General features: G+C 37.9%; 1 protein-coding gene across 2 annotated transcripts in view; it reads left to right on the forward strand.

Moving 5' to 3' along the window:
• PTPRG (protein tyrosine phosphatase receptor type G) overlaps positions 1-24626 on the forward strand; it is a 731350-nt gene extending 706724 nt beyond the window's left edge. For both annotated transcript variants that reach the window (XM_022572681.2, XM_022572679.2), the window contains 5 exons: positions 322-450; positions 4005-4151; positions 4892-5034; positions 18206-18341; positions 18913-24626. In XM_022572681.2, coding sequence (XP_022428389.1) covers positions 322-450; positions 4005-4151; positions 4892-5034; positions 18206-18341; positions 18913-19059 — 702 coding nt within the window. In that variant the 3' untranslated portion in view covers positions 19060-24626. The remainder of the gene's footprint in view (positions 1-321; positions 451-4004; positions 4152-4891; positions 5035-18205; positions 18342-18912) is intronic.
• The last annotated feature ends 1995 nt before the right edge of the window (positions 24627-26621 follow it).

The following is a 26621-nucleotide window of genomic DNA, read 5'->3' on the forward strand; positions in this document are numbered from 1 at the left end:
ACAAAGATTGCTTAAGCTAACAGAAATGCTTGTTAAGGAATTAATCTTTTCATGAATTTCACCCATCTAGTCTTGGAATAAATGTTGAAATTGCTGTCAAGTAAAAACAGCAGGGGGAACTAGAAGTGCATCGGACGTGGAGAGAAAACTGTCTATATACAAGTTAGGAGAAGTACATCTAAAAATTAGCCAAGTGCACTGAATGCCTCTTTCGATTATTTTCGTGAGGTCGAAACAGTGCCGGTCTCATTTCATGAATATATTGTACTGCTGCAGAGTTAAACACTCATAATCACTGGTTTTTCGTCCTCCTAACTGAAGGGCTATTACAGGAGCAATGAATTTATCATAACCCAGCATCCTCTGCCACATACTACGAAAGATTTCTGGCGAATGATTTGGGATCATAACGCACAGATCATTGTCATGCTGCCAGACAACCAGAGCTTGGTAAGTAAAGCACATCTGCTATATATTAATGAGCCCGGGAGGCCAGAGCATAAATTACCTTGTCACAGGGCTACAGTGTCTGTACATGCTAGGGAGGGAATTCAGACTTCTCATCTTGTATGTCTGCACAGGTGCCTTTCCTAGTCTTACCATTCCTGACCCTATCAGTTCCAACAGGATCAGCACTGATCCCTAATGCTGGTGATATATCAATCAGTCACCCCTCAGTTGTACTGTACATGGCAGTGTGGGAGAAGGTTTTTATTTATTTATTTTGGCTGCGTTGGGTCTTTGTTGCTGCGCGTGGGCTTCTCACTGCGGTGGCTCCTCGTCGCAAAGCGCGGGCTCAGTTGCTCCGCGGCATGTGGGAATCTTCCCGGAGCAGAGCTCGAACCCATGTCCCCTGAATTGGCAGGCGGATTCTTAACCACTGAGCTACCAGGGAAGCCCAGAAGGTTTTGAAGAAGGTCCTTTTTCTAACCTCACTAATGCACGATCTTAAGCCGACCTCTTAGTTGCTATATGTCACTGTTGGAAAATAAAGGAACAGTAACAGTAGTTAACGTTTATTGATTATATCCTTTATTGATTGTATCAATAAATGTTAACAGTAGTTAACATCGATTGATCATATTTCTACCTGTATTAACTCCTTTAATCCTTTCTACAACTCGATGACACGGGTGCTCTCAGCATCTCCTTTCGTAGCTGAGAAAACTGAGGGAAGTGACTTGCCCAAGGGCATATACGGACCACGGGAGCCAGGATTGGAACTTGAGTCACCTGTCTCATTTTGCTATTGTATATGTCCAATGCCGCCACATCACAGAGATGTTTCCTGGCCCAAAGAAAACGGTATCAAAAGTACTAATAATGTATCGTTATTTTCCCCCAATCCATAGGCAAGCCCGATCTATTACAGGGAGGGAGATTAGGAAAGCCTTCCTTGTTCGGACTTGATGGTGCTTTTTAAGACCTTGACTAAGCTACTACCTCTTTCTTCTCCCTTTAGTCCTTCCCTATTGAGGTCGCTAGACCCTAGAGGAGAAGGGTGAGCACGTTTATGAAAATAAGTGTAACTGTTTCTGCTGAGCTCTCATTGCATTCTTAAGTTTCGAAATAGTTGGGTCTTCAGAAGTTACTATGAGGACTTGTAAGCGCACAAAGTAAAAACAAAAACAAAAACGATCTGCCTCTGTGAGTGTCAGAGTAGTGAGTTTTTTAATCAAGAAAGAACAGCATGTGAGTGAACCCCTAGTCTTGATGACATGCATTTGACTGTGTGCCCAGTCAGTAGGAACTTCACTTTGTCGCTTTCTGCTCCAGCTTCGGAATACCAAGACTGCTTCTGTGTGATAGAATGGCAACAAAGTTGAGAATCTTAAGCTAAAAACTGGAGTGTAAATTTTCAAATTAGCTGGCAATAGGGGTCTACTCTGTTCGGCATATGGAAATTGGAGGCATTTAGGGTTGTTAAAACGTGCATTTGTTGGATGAGTCAGTGTTTTGTTATCCTCACTTAACAGAGGACAGTCACTATACCCAAGAGCTCATTTGTATGGGGAGGAGAGGGGGAGACTGACTGAGTGAGTCAATACGTGTTCTGTGGACAGCGACGATACCGGGCCACCAGGCCTGTCATCTCGCTGTCTCTCCGAGGCCCAAGGAGGCTATGCTGCAATCACGCATGTCTGCACTCATAGCTCTAGGGTCGAAAGTCAGATTCAGTAGTGTGTAGTTTTTTCTAAAGGTACTGTCTCTGCATTTTTTGTTTGCTTTGTTACTTATCACTACTGTAACGTTACAAAGACCATCGTTCTGTGAACAGCCCAAAAGTCGCTGCTGCTTAGGCGTCTCTGCCCTATCTGTAAGCAAAATAAGCATGCGATCAGAGCTCCTACTGAATTAAGAAGTAGCATTTCTTTGTCATATATTCCCTAGTTTACTGTCTGTGTTCAAAAGGTTTTTCTGCCGTTCCTCCACCATTACTAAAGTCCCTTTGGCAGTCTTTAGGCAAATTAGATAATTTCCAGTTCATCTTATCATCATAATAGCTCTTTGAGGTATGTAGTTTTATTATTCCCACTTTTCAGATACGGAAATTAAGCCTTAGATAGATTACTTTTTTCAGGATCACATCCAGGCCTATACTTAATCTATGTATTTGGTTAAATTTAGAAGCCTTGTTCGTCATTATGGCTTTAATATCTGTTCAGAGGGCCCTAATTCCACTTCCTTGGGCAAAACGCATTAAAACCCAAGACAGTTACAGACTTCTTTTGTATAGACTAAACCCCGTTGCTAATCTGTTTCCCCTTATGCTGAGCTTTAAAAATAAAAATGTACTTGGCAATAAGCTATATTGAAACTTGAAAGGGTGATAAGTCTTATTGGACCGTTGGCTCATTTCTAATGCAACAAGGTAAGATTAAACAAAACCTTCTTTGTTTTCAACATTATTCAGAATTATTTCTGACTTCACTAGTACTGTCTAAGCCTTTTCAGGAAAATGCCCATAGAAATGTATATATTACAGGCAAACTGTAATTTGCCATTTGAACTGATTAGAAAAAGGAGGGGGCGGGGCTCGTCATAATCATTGTGTTTCTCACAGAGTCTCCGACCTAGGCAACGGTTCTCTTTTTCTTAGGCCTCCATAGTTTTCAGGGATAGAATTCAAGTATCAAGCCTGAATACTGTATTCGTTTCAGGTGTACAGCTAAGTCATCCAGTTTGATTATCTTCCATCATAGGTTGTTGCAAGACATTGAAGATAGTTCCCTGTGCTATTCAGTAAATTGTTAGTGCTTATCTATTTTATGTATAGTAGTTTCTGTTACTGAATCTTTATTTTTCATCTTAAAAGTAGATGAACGTTTAAAGCTTACCTGATTCGAGGCTGAAAGACTTGAAATCGAACATTGACAGACTAACTTTCCTTTTACAAAGCACCTTGTACTTAGAGCCAGTATGCCTATTTATGGGCCTGTCTGAGCCTTGGTGTTTTCATCTACAAAGCCAGAAGATAAAAATACCTCACTAGCATATTATGAAAACCAAGCAAGATAATGTTTACGGAAGTCCTTTGCAAAATGCTGGTCAACTGTAGAACTGTTAATAACATAATCCATAGAACAACAATTAGCACATCTTAGTCGCATAAGCCATTGTGAAATAACAAGTTAAAATTACTTGACCTAGATCCTGTCTCCTTTTTTACTCTGCCAATTATATAACAGAGCATTTCTCAGCTAGGGATAATACATCCCCTACAGAGGGAGGTTTTTTGGTTGTCAGGTATGACATAGGTGAGAGGTGCTAGGAAATAGTTATGAAGCGTATTTTACAATACAATACAACCACCACTGAACTCAGCCTGATTAGATAGGGCTAATCTAATTGGGCTAATAATTCTATGAACCCAATTTAAAAACTGATTTGAGAGGTATGGCAAATGGCAAAGAAAGAAATCGTTTGGTAAGAAAATTCGAAAATAAATGGTTGACAGCACTGCAGAGGAATTTTTGTCCTCCTTTTTTTTTTGGTCCCCATAGGCTGAAGATGAGTTTGTATACTGGCCAAGTCGAGAAGAATCCATGAACTGTGAGGCCTTTACCGTCACCCTTATCAGCAAAGACAGACTGTGCCTCTCTAACGAAGAACAAATTATCATCCATGACTTTATCCTTGAAGCTACCCAGGTAACTTCAACCTCAGTTCCTCAGTAACAGCCACAGCTGGGCCCTGGATCACCCTTCCACGTAATAATGGAGTAATTTACCACCCTTAAGACGGGCCCAGGCAGGCATTTGAGTATGACTTAAGTATGTTCACTTCCTTTTTTGCTTCCTTCAAAGATTTGCTTTTTCCAGCTGGAAAGATGACATGTAGCAGTTCCTCTGATTGAGCATGCATACAAATAGGCCTGTTGACCTAATTATAAAAACAGTATACTAGAGCTCAGTATTTTCTTTGCCGTCAGAAATGTGAGCCTTGCAATATGTTGCAGAGATGATAATATTAAGACTTTTTTTTTTTTTTAGTAAACAACATTTTGATGCATAATTAACTACCTTCCTGTGGGGTTGGTAAGAGGGGAGCTGTCTTACATTAGTAATTTAAATAAAGATGTCCTCACCCCTTCCTGGGTTTTTTTTTTTCTTTATTTTTATAGGTAAGATAAGAGTAGGATATAAAGCCTCTTATAATTTGTTGTCCCTTACAACTTTTCCCTGAACAGGATTCTATTTCACTGTCATAACCTCATTTGTTCATGTCAAGCAGACCTCTCTAGTATTTTTCTCCTTACAGCAGTTTGGTTAATCGGGCATTCTTCAATCATCTATATAGTATACACTTCCTCAGGAGCAAGTACGAGTCATTAGATTATAGATAGGATGAAATGAAGGATGGGCCGTGACTCGTGTTGTATTGGTTGTAGGATGACTATGTCCTAGAAGTTCGGCACTTCCAGTGTCCCAAATGGCCTAACCCGGATGCCCCCATAAGCAGTACTTTTGAACTTATCAACGTCATCAAGGAAGAGGCCTTAACAAGGGATGGCCCCACCATTGTTCATGATGAGTATGTACCTGTTTTTTAATCGTCTTGTTGCACTGTGGTAGTAGGGGGAAGGAAAGACAGATTTTAAAAACGTACTCCCTCTCTCTCAGCTTGTGACAATTCCAGCTTATTTCTCATGTGTCCATGTGCAAGGTGTGGTGGTTCTCTTTGGGTTTTAATTCATCAAAGGCTTCAGGCTCTCCGAGTGTAGGTTCTAGAAAGGTGAAAGTACTGTATCTCAGCCTACCAAAATACATCTGCATGCTTTCTGAGGTTTTCTGTTTCAAAAATGCAAATTAAACAATAACTTACAACATGTCTACATTTCTATTAGTTTATATGTAATACTTTATATTAATTAGTTGTTTTTAAATCCTTACACTGATTTCCAGCAAACACTTACTAGTGTAGACATGAAATGTAATGAAAAAGGTACTATTATTAATGATAATATTTATAGTTTACAATGTGTTTTGAAGTTTACAGTACTGTCTCTGGGAGTTTAAAGTAAAGGTAAAGCATATGAATTGCAAAGAGAACAAATAACTTGTTCCTGGCTCTGAGCTTCTAAGTGTCCGAACAGAGTCCAAACCCAGCCCACTTTCCCTTTAATGAGAAGGAAGGGGGTCATAGATATACCTTATGGTATACGAATACCTGGAGTCAAACTTCATAGATGGACTCGACCTGCAAATCAGCTGCAGATTGCTGTGAATCTCACAGACCTTTTTAGCCAATGGCACCAATTAGACGTCCTCGTCTCTAGTTCTAAGGTAGTTAGTTATCTCCCTTGGTCAGCAACGTGTCAGGGCATCATCCATTATGTTCATTAAGTTAACCATCTACTCTGCTAGAATAGAGAGTAGTAAATTTCGAAGTAAAATCTCATTAAGTCTTATCTTTGAACTAATGCTGTCACAGGAAGTGAACAAGGACTTTCGGCTGAGGTCAGCACCTTCACCTCAAATCCATGGTACTCTCCTATTTGAAGCAAGCCATATGTTTGGCTCCTTCCAAAGAGTTTGATGGTCTTTTTTAAATAGTGACTATTTCAAAATGTTGACCTCTTAATTAGAAGAATTAGGATTAGTTAAGTAGCCTGAGTAAGTAAGATCCCTGGAAATGTGACAACCAGCAGTAGTGCTTAAATAACACAGTCAACCTCAGAATAACTGGGTAGGTACCACGAGTCTACGGAACTTTAGGATATGCAGTTATAGCAGCTTCTAGAGTTTTTTTCCCTCACTAATCTGGGTCAGCTTTTCATATACCTTCTGGATTTTACTAGCTTTTATCAATTCAGACCAAATTCTAATGTTGCTGCCCAGCTCCGTGGCGGATTTTTGCTGTTCTGATAGTACTCCAGGGATCTGTCCTGAAGTCAGTAATGCAGCTAATGTTATATTTCATGGTAAGAGAAGACGGAAAGGAGAAAAAACAAAAAACAAAAACCAACAACAACTAGTTAAACAATTTAAACAGAACTGTTTGTTTCATTTATCTATATTCAGCTTTGGGGTATATTGTCTCATTGAGTGATTTTTATTTTATGCTACATGCTGACTGTGTCACCTCTGGAATTAATCAAATGTAGCTTGTTCTTAGGCCTAAGCGAGAAAAGAGCAGATTCATCCTACACTAGCGGCTCTTCACATATCATATAGGGGAGCTGGATTAAAAGCCACCTAAAGATATGCATTTGTTCATTTATCCACCATCTTTAAGAAAGAAGTGATTCCATTAAAATTATTTTTCTACATTACTCAAGCACATCTGAAGTTTTTTAATAGTCGTTAGCTCTAGTACAACACTGAATGCCAGTTACCTTTCAGTTTCCATCTTTCTTACCTACTTTTTGAACCTCTAAATATTCCTTCCTGATGGCCTACAAACACACACCTCAAATCTAGCATGTATAAACGCAAACTTGCCTTCCCAGCCTGCTCCCATCCACTTAGCTGTACAAACCAGAAACATAGCAGAGTCCTTTTCTGTGCCCCCTCACCTCCAATTATCATTGGCCACCAAGTCTTGTTGATGCCTTCTCAGAACACTTCCCAAATTCTTTTACAAGCTGGTTGAAGCTTTACTTCTTCAGCTATCATCCCAGTCCTCCACTGATTTACTTCCTGCAGCCCACCTTAGCCCTGCAAATACTATTCTGTCTAAGTGCCCTTTTATTCAACACACACTTCAAAAGTCACTCTCTTCGAACTCTTTCTAACTCAAACCAGAGGGGATCATCCATAAACATCACGTCTTTACCAATGCCGTTCCTGTTTATCACATCATATTGTAACTACTTGCTTACATGACTGTCACCCCCACATTGCTGTGACCAGCAGTGCTAACTTATTCAACCCATTCTCCATAGAGTGACACACAGTGGGTGGTGGATAAAGATTGGTATGAATTGGTACCGTGCTTTCAAGTTAGGATGACTCACCCATTATTCAGGATATGTGCCTGTATATGAACTTGCCTCAGACAGCCTTGCTTTTTGTTTTGGTTATTGGTATTTTTCCTGCTTACATTCATCTGTGAACTATAAAAGCAATTTATCGACAGAAAGTTTAAGTTCTGTCAAAGATAGCAGTGGGCAGGCTCGGAAAGATGGCCTGAGTGCTCCCACTGAAAGTCAAAGAGTTGAGTTGAACTTTTAGTGCACAAACTGTGATGTCGATCTGGTCTTCACAGCTGTGTGCCAGGTCGATGAAGTTTCTGGGTACAATGATCTAAACGTAAACTTCCTCAACAGAAAGTAAACTGATTGTGTTTGAGCACAGGCACAGCTTAAAGGCAAACTGCTTTATTCACGGCATCCTGTATTTGTCTGCTCAGGACAATTCTATCCAGAGGCTGATCTGTATCACTACTGTCAAATTTTAAACACTGAGCCTACAGCTGAGTTCAAAACACAGCGTGGTTCTTACACAGTTTTGTGAGACACTAGTAGATTAGACCTTCACTTGCAGAATGAAGCCTAGTTTCCTGTGCAAATACTTAATGTGAATTCACTGTGGACCTATATCTATCACCCCGTTGGAGGCCATCATGGGCTAATTTCATTTAACAGTTTTCAGAGTGGGATCTCAGGGTCCCTGGTTGGGAAGGAGGTCTCCAAGGCCCTTCCAAGAGATCCAAGAGGACACAACTGTTTTCATAATACAAAGATACAGGTTGCCTTGTTCACTTGTATTCTGTCTTGAGTGTACAGTGGAGTTTTCCAGAGCTGCGTGACCCAGGAGGACATCCCCACTCTGACAGCTAATGGAATGCGTGCTTGCACGGTTTTGTGTTTTAACACTTTCTCAGTTCTAACATCTGATACAGTAATTATTGACAGATAAAGCCCAAATAAGCAAAAGCTCTTTGGGGGGTCTTCAATAAATGTTCATTTTAATTTTGTCCTGAGACAGTCCAGAGGAAAGGCTGAAATATATGGACTGCGTTCTGTACCAACTGCTGCAAAGACACCTTCAAATCACAACTAATTGAGTCCTTCATTTAATCCTCTAAATCACCCCACTAGGGGGGTAACTTTAGGATCCCCGCTTCATGCATGAGGAAATGGGGGCTGCGTGTGTAGGTATTAGGCCCTGTGTACACACATATCCAGTTACTAAGTGTCAGAGCCAGTCCCAGCTACATAATGTATCTGGGGTCCAAAGCAAAATGAAAATGTAGGAACCCTTGCTCAAAAATTATTAACAAAGATTTTCCAATTAAAGAAACAATCCCATTTACCAGCACATCAAAAAGAATAAAATACCTAGGAATAAACCTACCTAAGGAGGTAAAAGACCTGTACAGAAAACTGTAAGACACTGATGAAAGAAATCAAAGATGACACAAAGAGATGGAGAGCTATACCACGTTCTTGGACTGGAAGAATCAGTATTGTCAAAATGACTATACGACCCAAGGCAATGTACAGATAAGTGCAATCCCTATCAAATTACCAATGGCATTTTTCACAAAACTAGAACAAGTAATCTTAAAACTTGTATGGAGACACAGGAGACCCCAAATAGCCAAAGCAATCTTAAGAAAGAAAAACGGAGCTGGAGGAAGCAGGGTCCCTGACTTCAGACTATACTACAATGCAACAGTAATCAAGACAATACGGTACTGGCACTGAAACAGAAATATCGATCAATGGAACAGGATAGAAAGCCCAGAGATAAACCCACGCACCTATGGCCAACTAATCTATGACAGAGGTGGCAAGGGTATACAATGGAGGAAAAACAATCTCTTCAGTAAGTGGTGCTGGGAAAACTGGACAGCTACATGTAAAAGAATGAAATTAGAACACTCCATAACACCATACACAAAAATAAACTCCAAATGGATTAAAGACCTAAATGTAAGGCCGGATACTATAAATCTCTTAAAGGAAAACATAGGCAAAACACTCTCTGACATAAATCACAGCAAGATCTTTTTTAATCCACCTCCTAGAGTGATGGAAATGAAAACAAAAACACATGAGACCTAATGAAACTTAAAAGCTTTTGCACGGCAAAGGAAACCATAAGCAAAACAAAAAGACTACCCTCAGAATGGGAGAAAATATTTGCAAATTAAGCAACTGACAGTGGATTAATCTCCAAGATATACAAGCAGCTCATGCAGCTCAATATCAAAAAAGCAAACAACCCAATCCAAAAATGGGCAGAAGACCCAAATAGACATTTCTCCAAAGAAGACATACAGGTTGCCAACAAACACATGAAAGGATGCTCAACATCACTAATCATTAGAGAAATGCAAATCAAAACTACAATGAGGTATCACCTCACACCGGTCAGAATGGCCATCAGAAAGTCTACAGACGATAAGTGCTGGAGAGCGTGTGGAGAAAAGGGAACCCTCTACACTGTTGGTGGGAATGTAAATTGGTGCAACCATTATGAAGAACAGTATGGAGGTTCCTTAAGAAACTAAAAATAGAGCTACCACATGATCCAGCAATCCCACTCCTGGGCATATATCCAGAGAAAACCATGGTTCAAATGGAAACATGCACCCCAGCGTGCACTGCAGCGCTGTTTACAATAGCCACGACATGGAAGCAACCTAAACGTCAACAGATGAATGGATCAAGAAGATCTGGTACATATATACAATGGAATATACTCATCCACTAAAAAGAAGGAAATAATGCCATTTGCAGCAACGTGGATGGACCTGGAGATGACCATACTAAGTGAACTAAGTCAGAGAGAGAAAGACAAATATCATATGATATCGCTTCTATGCAGAATCTAAAAAAAGATACAAGTTAACTCATTTACAAAACAGAAACAGACTCAGACTTTGAAAACAAACTTATAGTTACCTAAGGGTAAAGGTGGGGGGGAGGGATAAATTGGAATTAAAATATACACATTACAATATATAAAATAGATAACCAACAAGGACTTACTGTATAGCACAGGGAACTATACCTAATATTCCGTAAGAACCTAAATGGGAAAAGAATTTGGAAAAGAACATATACATGTATATGTATAACTGAATCACTTGACGGTACCCCCTGAAACTAACACAACACTGTAAATTAACTATACTCCAATATAAAATAAAAATTAAAAATGTTTTTTTCCAGATGGCAACACCAGAGCGTTAAACTAAGAAGTTTAGTTTACGCAGGACCCTCCTAAGTAGGGGACCCATCAAAGCACAAGGCCCAACACAGCAGCACAGGGGGCAAGCCAGGAAGCTGGCACTGGCTATAGTTAAATCCAGATCTGTCTAATCCCACTGGTTAACACTGCCTCCCACTGGTTTTCACAGTAAGCACCCCCGTCCCTTGTGTCTTCGGACTGTGTTTTGTTTTCTGTACTTTCGCATTCACTTCCAAAGTTTTAATTTCTTAAAGTTCTGTGGTTTTGTGCTGCCATTATTCCCCAGGATTAATGGATACTGAAGCTTTAGCTCTCTTTTCCTTCCTGCCGTAATGATTTTGAAGGGAAGCTTCACTTCCTTCATAGTGACAGGGTTAGTTATGATTTTTAAAACAACATCGTAAGAGCAAAACAACAATAACTGTAATTATATGAAGTAGTAAAAAGTGTAATTAAATGGCCGTAAGTATTATACACACTGAGGAACCCCAACGTGTCTTAAAATGAATATAGACAGAGCCACCTGAAAACATTACTGAATGTCGGGAACTTAAAGCACTTTCATTTCTTTGAGGCACAGACAGGGGAAGATGAAAATACATTTTAACAGCATAGCGCTAGTTAAAGAAGTATTGCTCTCAATGGGGCCCTTTGAGAAAGTGGCAAACAAACTACCAAAACCAGTGAATTTATACAGTATTCTTGTTTTAGCTAAGTTATAAATTACCTGTATCACTTTTTCACCAAGTCCCTGTACTTTGAAGTGCAAATGCATGAAACTTGACAAACCTCCTTTAATCCTACTTAATTCCTAAACTTCTGAAGAATAGCCTTTATTTTTTCAGTCTTTAAAGACTGATACTTTAAAGTATCTATGCATTTGATTGATTTGACCTAGTTTCTAGTCCTGTTTAAAGTCTTATTTTGTAGGTACTTCCTTTTATTTAGGTACTTATTTAAGAATGGCTAAATACAGGAAAGACAACCCAAGCAAAGGCCAGAGTAATCCCACAGGGAGTGCACAGTGCATAGTAAAATACATAATACCTGACTTTCCTATCTGAATGGCTATGGTTAGCTTGAAGGGGGGAAAAAAAATCCTAACAGTTTCACTAGAGCAAATTTAGCAAAGATTAAAGGGTTAAATTCTTCCCCTATTGAAAAAAAATGCATACAAATGATTGGGGGCGGGGTGGGGAATTCCTAGCTCTGCTAAAATGAGAAGGTAAACCCCGTTCAGTTTAGAATCTGAAGACAGACAACATGATGAACAAGAACAAAAAAATACAGTGAATCAGAGGTAATAGAGCAATCATAATTGGATTTAGAAATAATATGCTCAGAGATCTAAAGGAAGACCATATGAGATGAATTAAAAACATGTATTAAGAAACAGGAACAAATTAGAGGCTAAGAAATGGAAAAGATGAGAGATGGGCTAGTAGTACAATGGACAAAACCGCAATCAGACTCAGATATGGAAGCCAGATACAGACGTTCTAACATCGGTCTAAGGGTGTGATCCATGGAGAGAGAAAAAAGATGAAAGAGGAAGAAATTAATAGCTGAAAAAAAAATAATGGCTGAGATTCTCTTAAGAACTGAACAAAGGGATGAGTTCTTAAAATGAATTTTATCAGGATACAATGAACAATAACATTCAGAGAGAAGATCTGAATACCATAATTAACAAGGCTGATCTAATAGTGACATATAAAAAGTATGTGCCCCATGGACAGATGAATGGGGTAAAGAAGATGTGGTACATATATACAATGGAATATTACTCAGCTATAAGAAAGAATGAAATAATGCCATTTGCAGTAACATGGATAGACCTAGAGATTATCATACTAAGTCAGTCAGACAGAGAAAGACAAATACCATATGATAATCACTTATGTGGAATCTAAGATATGGCACAAATGCACCTATCTACAAAACAGAAACAGACTCACAGACACAGAGATCGGACTTGTGGTTGCCAAGGGGAAGAGGGGGAAGGAGAGGGATGGACTGGGAGTTTGGGGTTGGTACATGCAAACAATTATATACAGAATGGATACACAACAAGTTCCTACTGTATAGCAGAGGGAACTATATCCAGTCTCCTGGGATAAGTCATAATGGAAAAGAATATATATTTTTTAATGTATTTATACATGTGTGTAACTGAGTCACTTTGCTGTACCACAGAGACTGGCACAACACTGTAAATCAACTAAACTTCAATAAAATAAACAGAATTTAGAAATAAACATTTCTAAAATTAAATACATAAATAAATACATATTAAAAGTATGTACCCAAGAGAGACTTACGGAGAGACCATATAGTCTCTTCAAACACAAATAGTTTATTTATAATTACTGATCATAAATGGAACTTTCACATATTCCAAAAAACTGATATCATACAAGGCCACGTTCATTAATTATAATGCATTAAATTAGAAACCAACAATGAAATGAGACCCCAAATTCTTATACCCAGACACTGAAGTCCTTATGGCTAGAATTAGAGGTAATTGATGGTTTAAAGAGGTAATGAAAACAGAAATTACAGACTCCTAAAACTAAATGATAATGAAGGCACTGCATTTCAAAACCTGATAGGATATATACTCAGAGAAAACAATGTATAGCCTAAGCCTCATTTATTGGAGGAAAATTTTTAAATAAGCTTTCAACTTGAGAAGCCAGAAAAAGAACCAAATGAATCCACAAAAAGTACAAGGAATTAAAAGAAAAGCAAACAGTAATGAAATGGGGGCAAGGAGGAGATAGACTTCATTGCTTAAATTTTACTAACAAAAGACACAACTTTGGAAATTGGTGAAAAAAAGAAGGTATAATTTATCATTGGGAAGAAAAAAATATCTACCATTTATCTGTAGCTCTCAAATGTTTTAAAAATTGTTAATTTACATAGGTGTGATAAAACCTTATCTTTTAGAGTTTTATGCTAAATTATTAATGAATAAAATCCCGGGGGTTTGCTTCAAAATACATGGGGAGGAAATTGACATGAAACAACACCAGCTATGAGCTGATGATTGTTTCAGTTTAGTGATGGTGCAGTAAGGGTTACTATGCCTTGTATACATTTGATATTTTCTTTAATAAAAGGTTAAAAACAAGAAGTATATTAAAGGAAATGAAATAAACATTTAACACTATTTATAACTCTATACCAATAAATTTTTAAGCCTACCTAATCATAGTAAATGCTATTTAGTGAACACAATGTACCAGTCAGTCTCTGTTCTGAGCCATTGACATGTATCAGCTCAAATATAAGCTCTAGTCTCCCAAACTATGAGACCATGGCCAGTTACTTCCCCTGGATGTGCCTTGTTTCTTCAACCTCAAAATGGGGATACTAATAGTACCTGTAGTACTGGGTTATTCTGACAATTAAGTTAACACATGTAAAGTACTTATAAGAGAGCCTGGCACATAAGAGTTTTCAACCCGTTAAGGCCCACTAAGTTTTGACCAGTCTACATTTGAACAACAGCACACAGAGAGAACATTTAATGTAACCTTGATTAAGAAGACAAACAAGGCTAGCATCAGAATGGAACAGTATAAGCCAATGTTACTTACTTGAATATGGGTACAAAGGTCTAAAAAAAGTACTGTCAAAAACCCAGTGTGTTATAGTAAAAGAATTATATACATCATGAAAAAGATTTATCCTAGGAATATAGAGCTGCTTAAATGGTACCAAAAATTGCTCTCAGTGAATTCAGAACATTATTAAAGGAATTTTTTTAAATCAATAGATATTCAGAAACATACAATAAAATAACAGCCATTCATAATCCCCTTCCCCAAAAGAAAACACTCTTAGCAAACGAAAAGTCAAAAGCATTCTCTTTAACTTGATAAATGTTACTTCTCAGAAGCCTATAGCAAATATTTTTATTTAATATTAAAAAATTAGAAGCTTTACCATTAAAGAACACAATATGACACCTCTTCACAATGTTAGAATACAAAACTATTGTATCCTAGCCAATACAGTAAAAGCAAAAGATGTAAGAAGTATAAAAGAAAGGGACAAGTGGCATTGCTAGCAGATAAAGATGTATCCAACTTCCTAGAGAATGCACAGATTATTAGAACTTAAAAAGAGTTCTGCATGGCTGGATACAAGTTCACCACGTGAAAATCAGTAACTTTCCTATATATCAACTGAAACCAAACAGTACTGTCGCAAAAAGAGGCCATTCTTCGGAGTAACAGAAACTACCTAGGATTTACCCTAAAATGAAATTGGCAAAAGTCTACGTAGAAAACTGTAAAATCTAATTGAAAACTATAAAAGACCTGAATAAATGGAGAAAAGACATCGTGTTCATGAACAGAAAAGCTCAAAGAGATGTTAATTTCCTCAGCTTTATCTATATATTCTGTGCAGCCTAACCAAAATCCCAACAAAACTTTTTGTGTTCCTTGACAGCCCAGTATCAATCAACATGAAACAGGATGGGATGCGGTAGAAGCGTAGAGGTATATGGAAACGAGTGTACAACTGAAAAATGAAAATATGTATGTTTGAAGCACTAAAAGTGAAACAATAAATATAGAGGCAGTCAAGACTATTATGCAAACTTGCTTTATCAGGTATCAAGACTTACTAAAAACCTATGGGAATTTAAACGAATGTGGGGAAATACAGTATAAAAAAACAGACAAGCAGATTAAAGGGCCAAAATAGAGAGTTCAGAAATAGGCCTGCATATGTGAGAATTTAGACAATTAAAAAGGCAGCTCAAATCAATGAGGAAACATGAGACATTTCAATAAAAAATGCTGGCACAGAGGGAGCAAAGACTGCTGCCATGTCCTGCATGTCCTGCCCACTGCAGTCTGCTGCATACAGTGGGGTGTCGCTCCAGGACCTTGCTTCAGACATGTAAGCTCCCCCCATCCATTAAACCATCGGTGTCTCTGTTGCTGACTCGGGCTCTTTCTTTGATCTTGAGGCTGGGCAAGTACAGGGCCTGCAGGCCTGTAGCGTGCAGCCCAAAACCGTACACTCAGGTAATCTGTCAATGTAGCAGGCGTCAAGCCCATACGTGGAAAGTGAAAGAAAGAGTATGTGTGAGATGGAAAAGATTCAGAAAAGGCTGAACATGTTTATGGAGCATAGAAGACTAGTTATCTAGGTATAGTTGGATTGCCAGATACATTAGGAGGTTACTGCGTCTTGTGATTCTGTATTTAGATGAGGATCGATATTCTAATCATGTGCTTCATCTGAAGCACCCACTGAATAGGGAACAATTTTGAGTCACTGGGATTGGTGTCTTGTTCAGGAGATACAGTAAGAGGTCAGACAGACTTAGGAATCATTTGTCTTAATAAATATAGGTTTAAATAAGTAAATGGGGATGAAATTAGGCTAGGCAGTAGGAATGAGGAATGTTAGGGGCTGATGGATGGAAAGTGGGGAATGGAATACTGGATTCCCATGTGGTAGGAGAGCTTGTACATGGGGAGTGATCCTGTGAATGAGCTGGAAGTAGACAATGTTGTGGTTTCTGGATGTGGTCTCTGATAACTGATTTTATAGGTCACATTCATGGTGAAAGCTAAGTGTGGTTTGTATCCCTAAAGATGACCATTTTTGTAAATGTTAGGTTGGAAAACAAAGCAAAATTTGCAGTATAGTTGTGGGTGGCATTGTCTAACCATGGAATTTTGTGATATTATTCCTTCTGAAACTTCGTTCACATTATTTGTTAAATAAACCAAATCAGCACATTTTAAAATGAGTATTAATAAAGCGAATAAATATATGTTAAAAAAATGCTGGCACAAGTGGTTATCCATTGGAAAAATAACTAAATTCAGACCCCTGCCTTACCTCAAAACAAGAATAAGATTCCAATGAATTAGACAATTACATATTAAAAAAAAAAAAAAAAGAAAAATATAGGAGAATATTTTTGAAATACTGGGGTAAAGAAAGCATTATTAACAAGATCCCAAAAAAGCTAAAGATTGATAAATTTGATTATATCTAAACTACATTTCAGCATTAACAGAAACAACCACAAACAATGCTAAGAGAAAGTAGAGACTGAAAAAACTACTTGCAACACGTACTGCAGATGATATAAAAGAGACATACCCAATAGAAAAATGGCCAAAGTATATTAATAGGCAGTTTCAGAAGAGGAAATACAGATGGGTCAGTAAACATAGAAAGATATTCAACTCCCCTGGCAACCAAGGAAATGCAAATTAAACCAACAGTAAGATTCAAGTTTTCACACATCAGACTGGCAAAAGCCAAACTTTAAAATGATGAGGAGAAACTAGTATTCTCTGGCTGGGAGGAGTATGGACAGGTAACGACACGTGGGAGAGAAATACCGCAGTGTCTTTAAAACTAAATGGGCAGACCTGTGACCTAGCTCTTCTCCTCACGGTAAGGTGCTACCCTGTACTACTCTGCTCTGTGCACAAGGCACAAACAAGCTGAATGTCCACCCATGGGGAAGTGAGGACATCCGGTATGCATGCAGCAGATGAAATAATGAGCCGGATCGACATGTGCTGATACCCTTAAATCTAGGAAGGCTGTACCTAAATGCGTGACAGTTCTTCCCTTAGACAGATTACCTCTGAAGTTGGGGTGGTAGTTAGGGAGATGTTGGCTTTATTTGCATTACAGAAGTAAAAACATGTGTACTGTTTTAATTTCGTGTAAGAATAAATTTAGAAACAATATTTAATAGTTATTAACAGAACAGTGGACACAGGGCATCTAAATTCTAGTCTCATTTCTGCCACCAACCAGCAACACCTCCTTGAACAATTCATTTAATCCATCTGTTTTCTCATCATTAATATGGAAACTATGTGCCACACAGGTTCCTGTAAAAACTGAAGATGCCAACCTGGCCTGATGAAAAAGTTTGCTACCCTTCTAAGCCTTTTTTGGGCCTGTGTGTGAAGCAAAGAGAACCATATTTTTCCAAGAATTTTATAGAAGGTGCTCATACTTGGAAACTTCCCCTTCAGTGCCAAAACTAATTACTAAATATGAAACTCATTTTGGAAATTCTCTGACTGCATTTTGAGCCACATATTTCCATTTTTATTCATATTCTGGAAGTTCAATTTAGCCCTTCGGGATTGTTACAAAAATGTTTTCCAGAGCCTTTCACCACTTTCTACTTGTCTCATAGCCTCTAGTTAAAATTCTCGTATTATTTTTCCTACTATATCACCCAGCTTGTCCCCGACATCAGATCTTCTTACAGCCCTCCCAAGTCTAATTTTGAACTTCTAACTTCATACTAGACATCAGGCTAAACATCTGGTAAGCCTGTCTTGAGAGATGTCACATTCAGAAACAAATGTCACCTTTATGCTAACCTCTAAATCTCTGCCCTCGTCCAGCATTTCACTCATTTTTGTGTTCTAGAGTAGATATCAATACAGTCTACCTAGCTTCTACGGAAATAGGTGATGGTAGTTTTGTTCCAATATATTCTGTCCTTTAGTGAATCTGAAATAGCTTTTTTTTGCCTCCCCAAGGTACGGTGCAGTTTCCGCAGGAATGCTGTGTGCCCTCACCACCCTGTCCCAGCAACTGGAGAATGAAAATGCTGTGGATGTGTTCCAGGTTGCAAAAATGATCAATCTGATGAGGCCTGGAGTATTCACAGACATTGTAAGTACTCTGCTCATTTGTGAAACTTGTACATCATTTGAAACTCAGCCTCACCCTTTAGAACAGTGGTTCTGATTGGGGGTGACTTTGCCCCCCAGGGAATGTTGGGCAATGTCTGGAGACCTTTTTTGGTTGTCACAACCGGAGACGGGGTTAAGTGAGTAGAGCCCAGGGAGGCTGCTAAACATCCTGCAACGCCTAAGACAGCCCTCCACAATAAAGAGGTAGCTGGCCCACATGTCCAAAGGGCTGAGGTTGAGAAACTCTGCTTTCTAGAATATAGTATCCTCTGATTATAAAATATGGATATCCTATTATCTTAGTGGACTTTCAACACCGAGAATTCATTCCAAGGTAACAGGGATCAAAAGGACATGAAGAAGGTGTAGGTCTTGATTATAAAGGATTCAAGAGATTATTTTTTAAGTGTCTGAGAACTAGCAGAGACATAATTCCTGTTTCTCTAGTATATTTTTCACATTTACATTTTTAGTCAGTATTTCCACCTGAGATGAAATAAATGATTGAGCTGCTCTTTGGCTCAAAAAACCGTCTCCCTCTTGTTTTCCAGGAACAATACCAGTTTGTCTACAAAGCAATGCTCAGCTTGGTCAGCACTAAAGAAAATGGAAATGGTCCCATGACAGTGGACAAAAATGGTGCTGTTCTCATGGCAGATGAATCGGACCCTGCCGAGAGCATGGAATCTCTAGTGTGAGCAGAATCCTGAAAGGGCGCTTAATTTGTAAAACTTCTGAAGACTGAGAACTTTTTTGAGGCCTTTTTCTGCCAGACTCTACGTTATACAATAACCCGGTTACTTTTTTACACTGATAAAAAGTTTTGATATTTATTTTTTGCCATTTTATGTCTTAATGGTATCCTACTGAGCATTTGCACCTCTGTTCATTTCACACAGTGAAACGCGGTTTTACCTGGTTTGCACTATCTGATCAGTGTTACTGCCTATAATCTAATACTAAAGCAAACCCTGATGTGACATTCCGTGACAGCACACATGCTACTTTTTAATTCAGTACAGTGAAGGTCTTTGTTATGACAGTGAATCTTGGTTTTTTTAATCATTATTATTATTGTTGCTAAAGCAGTTGCATTCTACTAGCAGGCAATGCTGTACTTTTCCTCAGTTCTCCTCTTCTATTTTTTCAAGGCACTGTTCGATACTGTATGCCTTCTGCAGTTTAATGGAGTGGATGAGCACTGTTTTCTTTTAAAGAATAGCAGGTGTGGGGAAGCTACTCTGAAGGTCTATCAAACCTCATGGCCTTGAAACAGTTTCATTTATGATGGTGAAGATAGCCATTAAGAAATTAGAAGGTTTGAGTTGTTTCATGTGAACATCACTTATTAGTTACAAAGTTATATTCATAGCTTAAAAAGAATGCCCAATTGTGTCAAAATAAAAGATATCTCTGTATTACAGTTTTCACAGTAGCTATGTGGACGGTGTGTGTTGTTTCCATTTTGACTCTCTGAAATAGCTACACCCCAAAATCAGGGCCATCTTTTACCAAAGAGAGATGGCAATATTTTATATAACTCCAGTTATGAATCCCTTTAGTGAATCTCCATTAATGCTTCATGGTTTATAAAAGCGTACCTCATGGCAGGTGGAATAGTGAAAATCTTTGCAGGTGTGTAATTTTGAAACTAGTCCTCTAAAATATTCCTATTACTCCTATAGCAATCTAATAAAAACTACCTATATAGCTAACATTCTTACATTCTTTTCTTTCCTTTTTTTGCCAAATGTTTCATGATAAATCTCATAATTACATGCATTCTTCTACTTAGGATTAAACTGAAAATACTGTATTAGCAAAAGTCTTTGGGACTATCTAGATTCCCACACATGGATAAACCTGATTTGGAGAGGGAAAATTAGAATCTTGAGCGAAAGGTGATAGTGACATTTTCAAACAGTTTTTAAAAATAGGAGACAGCTTTGTATGCTTTTGTGTAGTTTAGCCTCAAGAACAGATAAAAAGAGACTGCTCATCGTGACACAGAGCCCAAGGAAGTAATTTCTTGGAGCCATATTCACCCTGCTGTACCTCATGGGAAAATTAGGAGCATTAATAAGAAATTTCAGTTATTTAGAAAAATAGGCTACTTACTGAGATCTGTTTCTTCGACTGCACATTTGCTCTCGAGGGATGGCTTCTGTCAGAAGTGAAACCATCACCGGAACTGGGCCTATTAAGAAGAAAAGGGTTTTGGTTATTTTTTATGTCAATAAACTTCAACCAAAAGTCCATACTGGCTATTATCAAACCATCTGGATAGGCATTAAAACATTCATGATAATCAGCCTTGAGATTCTGTTTATCTTGAGTTGGGTTTCTATGAAGTTTGTCAGAGTGGACCTGAAGGAGCAAAGCTACTAAGGAGAGAGAGGCTACAGGACTAGCCCAGGATTTCTAACACATAGGCCAGGTCAACGGAGTTTTCGTGAACTACATAACTTGCCAGGGTTCATCTCGTCTTTTCATCACATAGATTCAGCCACACCGAACAGTCCACTGTTCACGAACTGTGTGGGCTAGGTTGAGAAAAGATGTACAAGTGAGCCACGTTTGCTAAGCTGCATGTGCTAGAGGACACAGACACCTTTACCGCCTCTCTGCTCCCATCAGAGGTGACACAAGGAAGCTCTGCCTAACACTTAAGAAAAAAAGCGTTAACACAGGAACACTACAGTTGCCGGCTGGCTGAGGGAAATCAGTAAGGGAAAGGTTTCACATCATGGCAAGAGCTGGATCATTTTACTCAATTAAGTAGGTTCCTCTAGTTGTATAGAGTATTGATATGAGCCAATTCTTCTCAGTAGATGGTACAGTGGACTTGACTTTCAGAAGTAACATTCAAGTTGGGGTTCATGGTCCTGCTGTCATTTTTTCTTAACAAAAGCAAACACTGGTTACAAGACACATGGCAAGTATTCCCTTCTGTGCTAATACAGAGGGCTCAATTCATGGAATGCATACCCTCCAATTCTGTGACCATCTCTTCCAGGGGTATCAGAATCATGATAAAAGAGAGAGAGCTAGTAAATACAATAGAAGCATTACAAGGATGGCTTAGAAGTTCTCTGTGAGCGATTGTATGTCTGTAGCGGTCTGGAACCAAAGTCTACAAATCCCGACACACTGACTATGAGCAAATGCTATTTGCCCATCTTGCCAAAGTGGTCCAAACACACTTCACTGAGGATAGTTATATTCAGCCGTTCCTCACTTTGACCATGGAGTGTATCCTCACTATTATTCTTCATCTGTTATTGGCAAATATATGCTTGCATCTTTCCAGAGGCAAAGATGGTGTTCTCTTTGAGACATAAGCACATTGCTTAACTACATAGCAAGGTTATTACCACTTGCACTCAGGAGGAAAGGAAATAGCTATTGCAAATTAATCTGTGCTATGTTATAAAAGTAAGCTTTTGGGAGTGTATGAATTTAGCTCTAGGTAAGCAGAATGCACACATCATTCAAAACTGAATTGCAAAGATCAGAACAAGTGGCCATGCTGGACATCAGAAAAAACACACCTTATTGCCATCAAGAGAACTCGTTCCTTCATCTAAAAGCCACAATATCATCTTTCATATTTTAAAAAAAAGTTTCCTTCTGAAATTCAAGATGATTAAAATTAGGTGGATTGGTTTTCCTAATTTTTATGTCTTGGCGCTTTTAGAGTCTATTTCGAGTTGAAAAGTCCAGCAAGGTCAGAGAGGGTTATGGCATTTAAGGTCTGGCTGTTGCAGTTTTTAGCCCAGAGTGACATACTGAAATCAGCAAATAACCTTAATTACTTTATAATGACACAGCACAACTGCCTTGGTATGAATTTTTTCTTAAATGCATATACACTGTATTTAAAAAATAAAATATAGATACCAATTTACCAAAGATACATACTACTAATTCTAAGCAAAAAATTAAAAGAAACCCAAACTCATCATAATTTAAGAAATAATAATCAAAATGTAGTTTGTCTTAAGAATTTAGCAGTTATACTGGAAAATGCATTTTCAACTGCTATGTCCTAAAGTTTATGTTCAAATGGTGCCAGTGAATTTTTATATGAAGGGAAAATGCCTGCTTTTTTTTTTTTTTTTTCCAACAGCTGTAATTTCACTTACCCCTTTGCGCTTGCCCTTAGTTGCCACTTAACATACAATATTGGCTTTACTTATCTCTAGAAAGAAGGCATGCTACAAATAGGAAGGAATTGTAATAATGATATTTGGCCTCTACTTTGTCTTAGCTGTTAAACTGTTTTTAGTATTTTTGTTAAATATTTGCAAAGGGAAGCATTTTCTACAGAGGATAATTAATTTCAAGAAAAATATCTTGAGTTTTAAGAAATAAACATCTCCAGAAAAGGAGACAGCCGATTTTATAAAATGTCGCAACTCTCCAACATTTGGGGTAGTGACTCCTTTTTTGTTAGGACATTTGAAACTAGAAAGCAGCCATTGTTTCTAAAAAAAAAAAATTCAGCTTTCATGTTGATTCATGTCTCTTTCACTTCATTTTGAAATAGCTAAAATCATTAAAACTGTAAATATTTTGTTGCTTGGATAAGCATCTTCTGAGAACTTTGTATCTATGGTATATAATCATAGAATTTTATATTTTCATATAAAGCTAATTTTTTTCTAGTTTCAACTCTGTCATAGTTTTTTTGTTTTTTTTTTTCCTTTGTGGTGGATAATGTGAATTCAACTTTCTGTGTATTGAAGTAGCAAGAACCATCTTTGCATTCCAAAAGAATCCAACATGTGTTATTTCTTTGAGGAAGTGATTGTGAAAGTTGGGTTTTCTTTTTTAATTTCATTGACCATTTGTGCAATAGGAATTAGACATAATTAGTCACTGAATACAGTCGTTGCATTGACCCATTTGGAAAAAGTGGTTTTTTTGGTTTTTTGGTTTTTTAATTTGTTCGGGGGGTTTTGTAACCTGAAATTTTTCCCTTTTTTCTTCTGTTTAAAACTATATCAAATCATTCTATTATAGTGTTATTTAATATGTAAATTGAATTGCTATACATAAAATAAAGTATGGTTTTTGATGCATTCATTAGTGCTGAGCATTTCTATGAAAATATCTACATCCAATAAAATCAGATTACTCATTTCTCTTAATAGATCACATTTATACCCACAGACCCTTGGTCTTCGTTTTCATGGCAGTAAAATGATTATTAGGAGCCATTTTACATAGGCAGAAAACCAGAAGTGTCTTTTCTGAGTTCCTCCTGCTTTAAAGAGTAAACAGTGACAACACTGTAACTGCATGTTGAGTCAAACTTTATTCGCTTTATGAGTCTGCTGCTAAGTTATAAGTAGAATTATTATTTTCTCCAGTGTATCAACTAGATTTGTAGCAAGTTCTCCCTCTTAATTTTTACTGTGTAGGATGAAGGATATCTCTTGGCAAGACTTTGGGAGGATCTATGAAATACATATATAGGATTGCTACGATTGCTCCTACTTATGAGGAATTTTGCCATTTCCAAACAGGAGTCCCAAACTTGGCAGCTTGGGTCCACCCTTATCTCTGAACTGCTAGAGGCCCCACATCAGGAATTCAACTCTCATTATCAGGGCTCCAATTTTTCTTTCCACAAAGATAAAGAACTGATAGTTCATTCTCCATAACTAACTGGGAATTTAAGAAACAGTGTATTAACCTTTTCCAGTGGTATCTAGAAGAAAGACCAACTCACCACAAAAGAATGAATCTCTCTAATTACATAACCCTAGTCTTCCTCACATTACACCCATGGGGACTCAATACGCTGTATCACAGAGTACACAAGAGGTCACAAATTGTTGACCCGTAGATCATATTCACTCTACAGATACATTTAGGCCATAATTTTAAAAAGTCTTCTTAGTTGCCAACATGTAAAAAAACAAAAAACTTTTTCGTTAAGATTCAGATTTCAAGCTTTTTTCAAAAATGTTGGTGGTGTTACAACACCAGGCTCCTGTTCTCACATGGGCACGACAAGTTGGAGAGGAGTAGCTGTTGCCCCTTTTAGGTGATGCATGTACTCTCCAATTCACCAGAGTCTACATCTGTCCCATTACGCTATGTCTGCCCATCGTCAGTCTAACTTGCCTGATCCTACAAGCAGTTGCATACAAATTTTAAGACTGTCTACCATCTCAGGCTGCTAAACCATCAACAAAAAGCAGCAGTAAAAGTATTTATACTCGTCTTCCATCATTAAAATACTAGGAAGCCAGCAGAGAGTAAAGGGGGGTTCTAAGAAACAGGACTTATGACTGTTCAAAATAATTAACAAGTCAGTTCTCTACTCCATGGCTTTTACTGTCCAGGATATAACTCTAGACAAGGAAACCCCATTTCTGCTACCACGAATGGGGCAAAGAAACGAGGGTGCAAAAGTCACTGGTCCAAAACCCCATTTTCTAACAGTTAATTTAGACTGTTGAGAACATTAAGATTTAGAAACAAGTCACTACTAACCATGCCTGGATTCAGAGACAGGATTAAGAACACTGCGCTGGTGAAACAGCATAAAGGGACTAGAAAACGATAGGAACTAGAAGTTGGGAACCAACAAGGTAAAATTGGCTTTTGTGATCATGAAGTTTGGCAGAGAAGATAGACCCGCAGTTTATGTGAATCTAACAATTATATTATGTTGCTCAAAAATTGAAAAATAGGAAGTTAACTTTATGTGATTTGTGGTCATTTGAAATCATTTGAGTTTTATAGATACTGGCCTATTATCACCAACTTAGAAAAACTTGACTCAAGGCACCACTATCATCTCATTTTGGTGCTTCACTCTGACTATAAAACTTCTTGAAAGAGTTGTCTATACTCACAAGATCCATTTCTGTCTTCCATTCTCTCCACCTGTTTAACTTGGGGTTCCATCATCATCATCCCACAGCTCTTATCAAGTTCTCCAAATACCTTGTTCTTTAACCTCAGCTCCACTAATTTCTCAGCAATTGACCACACCACTTTCTTCTTTCAGGAGTCAACAAATACTTACATAGCAACCAGTAGGTACCAGGAAGTGTTCTAGGTGCTAGGGATAAGTAAAGTCGTTCACAAAATAAAGTCCTTGACCTCATGGAACTTACAGTTGATAGACAACAAATACATAAGCTATATTTAATACAATGTCAGGTAAAAGGGCAAAGAAGAAAACTAAATCGGAGAGGGGGACAGAGAGTAATGGGAGGATGATAGATAAAGTGGTCAAGCCTATCTACTGAGCAAAAATACAAAGTTTAAACATTGAAACATCTCTTTTTCCCTATGATCTTCCTTTTAATGTTTCTCTTACCTCATTGGTAAAGAAGGTTCTGAGAACTACCTGGGGTCTGAGCAATGTGGCTCCTTTAGGTACTTTTGGAGAGTGAAAATTACTCAGGGTTTAAAGGTAGGATTTTTTTCTCCTTCCTCATTATCTGTTATTTTTCAAGTCTCCATTGTTGGATTCACTTCATATTTTCAGCCTCTAAATGTTGGCCTGCCCCAGGCTTCTGTTAAAGTAGCCCTTTTTTTGCCATTTATAGCCCTGCTCCCAAATAATTCCATCCAATCCACGGAATTAAATGCTTCCTATATGCCAATAACTACCAAGGTATATCTCTAATCCCAGCCAATACCCATGACTCCAGATTAATATCCAACTGATTATTTAACATCTTCATTTGTACATCTAATAATGATCCTAACTTTAACATGACAAGAGCACAACTCTGATTTCCCCCTAAACCGCTCCTTCCCCACTGTTCTACCATCTAAGTATCAATAAATAGCAGTAGCATCTACTCAGGTAATCATGCTAAAAACTAGTTATCGGGATCTCTATATTTCCTGCCATTTAGTAAGAAACAATCCAATTCTAAACATAGAAAACATAGCTGAACAGACACTTCATTAAAGAAGATACACAGATGGCAAGTGAACACATAAAAAGATGCTTCATATTATTAGTCATCAAGTAAACATAAAACCACAATGTAATACACTTATTAGATTCACTGAACTTGAAGAAAGGTTAATAGATGTGACCTAAAGTGAAATGCAAACAGAAAAAGAGCAAGCAAAAACACCACAGAGAATCCAAGTACTGTGGGCAATACCAAACAATATAAATACATAAAATTGAAATTCCAAAAGGAGAAGGGAGGAAGAAGCCGGAAAAATATTTTAGGAAATAATGGACTAGATTTTCCAATATTCATGACACCAAATA

This window comes from Delphinapterus leucas, chromosome 10, assembly GCF_059928025.1.
Source record: "Delphinapterus leucas isolate spDelLeu-1000000601 "Yukka" chromosome 10, BTC_Dleu_Yukka2, whole genome shotgun sequence".
NCBI lineage: Eukaryota > Metazoa > Chordata > Mammalia > Artiodactyla > Monodontidae > Delphinapterus > Delphinapterus leucas.